Consider the following 7,047-nt stretch of genomic DNA (forward strand, 5'->3'; position numbering starts at 1 on the left):
CCACTTCCTCTTTCACATGGCAACTCCTTAGAGCCTGCTCTTCTCTAATTCTCTTTCCCATGATAGTTTCTGGATGTCCCCTAATCATGACTAGTTCTACCAAATTAACTTGGGTTTGACATGTCCTTTCTATGGAGTTGCCCCAGAACTGATCACAGACTCACTATGCTAGTCACTATCACGTGTGCTAGTCCAGAGTGCAGCAGGGCTCTCACTTCCTTGATATTCTTTTGTTACTTCTGTTGAAGGTTCCATGAATCCATTCAGTAGCTGTCATGATGCTTCAGATAAAATATCTAGTCAGTGAGAACTTCCAAGTCCTTTTCATGTGACCCTTTAGTTTTTCTGCTTTTCATCATCCTATGTTTGTTTGCCTGTTTTCATTTTTGAACCTAAATGCAGCCTTCAGACTTTTCCCTACTGAATTCCATTTTGTTGGGTGTGGCCTGGTTGTCAGGATATTTCATCTATAGTCAGTCTTCCATTTCATTAGTTATCCCTCCAGGTTCATGTCACATACACATCCTATATATTTTTCTCCTATGTCTTCATCCAAGAAATCAATGAAGTTATTAAACAAACATCTTCTAAGGACAGGGCCTGAGACATTTGCTAGAAGGAAGGGAAAGCTACTCAGTCCATCTTGCAGCTGGGAATGGTATTTTCATGAGTGGTTCCAGAATCAAAATGAGATGGCAACCCAATTTTTTTTTCCAACCAAGACAGCATGGTGGTTGCCCAGGGAACACAGGCAAGCTACCTTACTAGGACCCTGTGAGGAAAAGAAGAGATCTCTTGGGCAAATCCACCAGGGTATCTTGCTTGCCATAGGAACTCTGTGGGAATAATATGACCTCATTTGCTAGACTTTGGTCAAAGAGCTTCTTTGAAAACTTTGCTCATTAGTCTAATAATAACTCCTAATCTGACTTCTCAATCAAGGGTTGTGTGGTAGTTAAATTTCTGTGTCAACTTGGCTGGACCTGATTGAGTGGCTGGAAAGCTGGATGTAGTATTCCCCATGATGAAACTGGTAATCAATTTCACGGTGGAATGTACTGTGAGCAGCTGAGTAGCTGCCTTAGGGATGTGGTCTGCTTCCTGTATATAAGGAGAAGCCTTAGGGATAGTCTCTAGCTTATGGCATGCTTGAACCCTGCATGTAGCTGAGTCATTGTTCAGCAGCCTGCCATGCTCTGCTGATCCCGAGACTTTCAATGGACTTAAATCAATGGCTTGCCATGTTATTTGGTAACATTGGGACTGTGCCATTTCATTTATTGACATTGGGCTTGTTAGCTTCAGCAGCTAGTAGCTGCCTGACTAAAGAGATGCCTCTAACTTCAGGGGGCTGGAAGCAAGAGGCAGAGCTGAAGCCCAAGGTTGAGGGGCTTTCACACAGCCCCTAGAACCTGGCACTTTGAACTTGGACTTCTAGCCTCCAAAAATTATAAGAGAATAAACTTCTATTTGTTCAAGCATTCCATTTGTAGTATATTCTTGTCAGAGCAGTAGTAGGTAACCAGAACAGAATATGGTACTGAGAGAGTGGGGTGCTGCTCTGACAGATACCTAAAATATGGAAACAGGAGTGGAGTGCATCCTTGACCTGAGACAGCGGCAGAGAGACCCCGGCATGAAGCATGAGAGATGGCAGGAGCAGAGCCAAGAGACCAGCATGAGAGACAGCAGGAGCAGAGCCAAGAGAATCGGCATGAGACAGTGACAGCCTTACCAGTCCACAGAGGAGAAAGCTAGATGCCACTGCACAGGCGGCTTCCTGGCAGAGTGGGTTACCTTCGGACATTAACTGGTAGAAGAGACCAGCATGAAATGCAGTAGCAGGTTGGTCAGCCCATGGAGCAAGAAAGCGGAGTGCTCTTAGGGCAGGAAGCTTTCCTGTGGAGTGGGTTGCCTTTGGCATTAATCAGAAGGAATGGAGAGACCAAGGAAATGGGAAGCAGAGCTGCCTCAGCTTCAAAGGGTAGGACCATGGCCTCTGAGGGTGGAACCACCATAGCCACCTAGGTTTCAAAGAGTTAGACCTTCACCAACTTGGTTCTGGAGTGTGGGGCTGCTCGTACATATGGGCCAGTGGTATGGAGCCATAGCAGCTGTCCAAGAGAGAGGGGGCAGGGCTACCATGCCCAAGAGGTAGAGGAATGGGGCCCATCAGGCCAAGGGGGTGAGGTTGCCACAAAGGGACTAGGGGATTAGAACTACCCAGTGAAGGAGATCTGTACAGATGTCACCCATTGAAGATCTATACAAGTGCCAAGTTGAGTGGCTGGGCAACTGGATGTAATATTCCCCATGATGAGACTGGTAATCAACTCCATGGTGGAATGTACTGTGAGCAGCTAAGTAGCTGCCTTACGGATGTGGTCTGCTTCCTATATATAAGGAGAAGCCTTGGGGATAGTCTCTAGCTTATGGCATGCTTTAACCCTGCATGTAGCTGTGTCGCTATTCAGCAGCCTGCCATGCTCTGCCGATCCTGGGACTTTCAGTGGACTTGAATCAATGGCCTGCCATGTTATTTGGTAACATCAGGACTGTGCCATTTTATTTGTTAACCTTGGGCTTGTTAGCCTCAGCAGCTAGTAGCTGCCTGTCTGAAGAGATGCTTCTAGCTTCACTGGGCCGGGAACAAGAGGCAGAGCTGAATCCCAAGGTTGAGGGGTTTTCATAAAGCCTCTAGAACCTGGCACTTTGAACTCGGCTTCTAGCCTCCAAAAACCGTAAGAGAATAAATTGTTTGTTCAAGCATCCCATTTGTGGTATATTCTTGTCAGAGTGGTACTAGGTAACCAGAACAGGTTCATACCAGTTTCCTGTCACCTATGAGATCGGATCAGCAGGAATGTTCAATAGGAACAATAGCAGCCCTTTGAAGAACCTCAATTGTATCTAAGGGCTAGGTGGTTTGGTGTGTTGATGCTCTGTGATGTGTCCTTCCCAGGTCAGCCCAGAACCACAGAGCCCAGAACACTGGGCTGGTGTTGGGTGAGGAGGTAACATCAGTCTATGAAGGATCATGAGGTGCTAGCCATAGGAGAGGGGAAAAGGGACAGATGGGGGCTGAATAGCAGGACACTTACAGAGTGGTGATGCGGGTATGGGCCGAACTGGTGAGGGGGGTACAGGCTGGAGAAGTATCCGGAGTGGGTCTGCAGCAGGAGAGAAACAGCAGTCAGTGGGTGCTGTCAGGGACCATCAACAAACTTACATCAAGTAGACTTCCCATATGCCACAAAGGCTCTCTGCACTGTTACTTGAGCCTGCTATGGTCTAGAGACCAGTCCTTTTGCACCTCGCTCTCACTTCTACTTTTCTCCCTCATAGCTCTGAATGCTTGGCAAAGTGGTACCTTATCATAGCTGCTCCCTAGGTGGAACACTGATCATTTGTAATCTAATTCCAGGCTTTAGGGTTCCAAGGTACTTAACATGGGTGTGAAAGCACATGTGTATGTACATACACACTACTATACCAAACTCACAAAAACACTTTCTCTGTTTCTCTATCTTGGCCTCAAGTAGAGTGGCGGGGCAGCGGGTTCTATTTCCTGGAGAACTGTGACTTGTGAGTTAAATGGAACAAAGAATGCTAGGACAATATCTAACAGTTACTCAAAACAAACAAATGCACTCTTGAGAAGATGACTAGTCAGCTCTGCTAGAGAGTTAAAGAGGGGATGGAGATTAAGAAAATAAATAAATATATTATATGTGGGTGGAAGGCAGGGGACAGGTAGGTAGATGTGGTTAGAAAAAAAGAAAGGTATTAGGAAAATAAAAATTTCACATGTTGTTGTTGTTAGCTGTTGTCAAGTTGTCCCCTGCTCTCATGGTAATACAATAGGATAAAATGCCATTGTGACCCACAAGGTTTTCATTCGCTGATTTTTGGAAGCAGATCATCTTTCTTCCTAGCCTTTCTTAGTCTGGCAGCTCTGCTGAAACCTGTTCAGCATCATGGCAACATTCAAGTGTCCACTGACAGATGTAGTGGCTGCACAGGAGGTGCACTACCTGGGAACTGAACCTGGACCTCCTGCATGGAAAAAAAGAGCTGCTTTTTACTGAATACCTACTACATATAAGGCACTGTGGTAGATCCTTTATTCATAAACTCTTCTAATCTTCACAATGGTTTTGCAAGACAGAAAAATGTCAGCTTTTATAAATTCTTATGAGTAACACACTGAACAGATTCAGTTAAGTCTAGTTACTATGCTTTGCATAAGGCCAAGCAGATGCTACCATTACTGTATGAGAAGGGAGGGAAAGGGATCTAGGCCACCATGGAATCAACTCCTGTGAGCCCCACAAGATAAATTCCAGAGACTTATCTCTAGAATTTATAGAAAACTCGAGCAACTCAATAACAAAAAGACAAACAACCTGATTAAAAAATGGGCAGAAGACATGAATAGACACTTTACCAAGGAGGATATTCAAGCAGCCAACAGACATATGAAGAAATGCTCACAATCATTAGCTATTAGAGAGATGCAAATCAAAACAACGAGATACCAACTTGCTCCAGCACTAGTATCAAAGTTCAACAAGACAAAAAATAACAAATGCTGGCAAGGATGTGGAGAGATTGGGACTCTCATATACTGCTGGTGGGACTGTAGAATGGTACAACCACTGTGGTAAGCAGTATGGCGATTCCTTCAAAAGTTGGAATTAGAAATATCATTTGACCCAGCCATTCCATTACTAGTATATACCCTAAAGAAGTGAGAGCCATGACAAGAACAGACATATGCACACCCATGTCACTGCAGCACTATTTACAATAGGCAAAAGATGGAAACAACCTAGGTGTCCATCAACTGAGGAATGGATAATCAAACTATGGTACATACACACCATGGAATACTATGCAATGCCAAACAATAATGTAGAATCTGCAAAACACCCCATAACATGGATGAATTTGGAGGACATTATGCTGAGTGAAATAAGTCGATCACAGAAAGACAAATATTATATTAGTCTGTTATTGTAAAAGTCAAGGAAAGGTGTATCTAAGGAAGGAAATTTTCTTTGTTGGTTACCAAGAGTGGGAGGGTAGGGTAGGGAACACTGTTAGATAGATAGAGACAAGTATTCATTTGGGTGAAGAGAAGGGCAATGTACCAAATGTGAGTGATCAATATGGTGGCACTTAGGTAGAGAAAGACATAGAGAAGTACATGGGGAGGTACAGACAACAAGGATGAACCCTTCTGCACATACAGTACTGCACAGTCAGTGAAGGCAAACATGGGTATATGAATGGATAGATGGGTGGACAGGCTGAACTAGTAGGTATGTCTATGAAGTGGGGAGTGTACCCAAGAAAATGTATAGGATTGGCAGACAATGGTCCTATAACCTTATGTGTATGATCTGAATTCCCATGTGTATAGTAGAGCTGACAAGGGGAAAGGTTGTAGTCACTGTCTGGTCACAGCTAGCTACCCAAAGGGACCAAGTAGTTGAATCTGTGGGCTCAGGACCACAGTCGCAGGGGAGATCAAGCTCAATTGGCATAACATACTACATAAAACACTGTTCCACCTCCTACTTTGGCGAGTAGCGACTGGGATCTTAAAAGCTTTCAAGCTGCCATCTAGATGCAACAATGGGTCTCTCCTTGTCCAGAGCAAAGAAGACTGAAGAAAACCAAAAATTCATGGAAACAATTAGTCCTAGCAACTGGTACACCATGCACTCCTCAGCCTATATGACTATGAGATCAGAAGAACTAGATGGTGCCCAGCTACCACTGTCAACCACTTGGAAGGGGATCTATGCACGAGATCCTTGATAGAGAGGGAGAACAATGTGGAACAAAACTCAAAATCATTTGGAGGAAAAAAAAAGGGGGACCAAGTTTGCTGGTCTGATAGAGCCTGGTGGAACCACTGAGACTATGGCCCCTAGCTGCCCTTCAGGTCTGGAATCAAACCCACACCTGTGGCTTCCAGCCAAACAAAAGACAGGTATGTGAATTGAACATTTACCTGAGGTAGATACACCCTTTGGAGAGAATGATCATGGGTGAAAGAAGGGCTGCTTATGCACAGGAAGATAGCCTAGTAGACAGGAGTGCATGGAGGGATGGACACAGGGAAGAGGTAACTATTGGGAGGAAGTGGGAGGGGAGCTGTTGAATTGTGGTAAATTGTGGTCAATGTCATGAGACAAAGTGTATGTGAACTGCTGTATGGAAAATGAACTTGCTCTGTAAATTTTCACCCAAATCACAATTTAAAAATATATATATCATATATATATGATGTGGAATGAATAGAAATGGAGATCATGTGTTGAAGGCTGATCAGGGGGGGAAAAAAAAAGGTAAGCCCCGGAAGAGAGTTCCAATGGTGACAAGACATGGATGAGGCATGGTGTCAGGGAACTACCTTCATTTGAGGGCCTATGAGAAAAACTCATGGTAACATGCACATCCTCCACATCCTGACTCTGACTTCACATCCAGAGCACAACTTTGCCTTGGGACTCATTAGGGACAAAATCAAACCTCCTCTTTGGAGCTTGGAGAGTGGACTCCTGGATTAGGAGAAGGAGGAAAAGATATGAACATGGTGGGAAGCTGCCCCCTGAGGGCTCCAGGTACTCACAGCACATGCTAGGCACTGAGCTCTGCTTAACCAGGAGAATCATGGCTGTAGTGTGAGCCTCTGCTCGCAACTTGGAAAGAGGCTGCAGTGACATGTGATGCCCAGAAGAGGGTGTTATGAGGTCAGCGTTCTCTTGGTCAATGTTAATTTTGAAGGAAGGTGGGTGAGGAGGTTTGGCTCACCTGGCCCTATTTCCTTATTGAGGATTTCCTCGGGGGAGAGCATCAGCTCCCTACTTTTTTGTGTGTAGATGCCTGTCTTGGCCCATTGAGGGTGGAGGGAGAATTCCTGAAGCTTTTCTGCTCAGACAAAGCTCTACCCTGGGGAAAGGCATATCTGCCATCCACTGGCTTACAGAGCCTTCCTTCAGCCCTCATTGTTGTTGTTGTTATGTGCCATTGAGT

The 7,047-nt window shown here is 44.8% G+C and overlaps 1 protein-coding gene across 1 annotated transcript in view; it reads right to left on the reverse strand.

Moving 5' to 3' along the window:
- IGF2BP2 (insulin like growth factor 2 mRNA binding protein 2) overlaps positions 1-7,047 on the reverse strand; it is a 281,047-nt gene that overhangs the window by 22,027 nt on the left and 251,973 nt on the right. The window contains exon 11 of the mRNA XM_007935966.2: positions 3,102-3,170. Within this exon, the coding sequence (XP_007934157.1) occupies positions 3,102-3,170 (69 nt within the window). The remainder of the gene's footprint in view (positions 1-3,101; positions 3,171-7,047) is intronic.

Source organism: Orycteropus afer, unplaced genomic scaffold (genome assembly GCF_000298275.1).
Source record: "Orycteropus afer afer isolate SDZICR_OR568_19922 unplaced genomic scaffold, OryAfe1.0 scaffold00032, whole genome shotgun sequence".
Lineage (NCBI taxonomy): Eukaryota > Metazoa > Chordata > Mammalia > Tubulidentata > Orycteropodidae > Orycteropus > Orycteropus afer.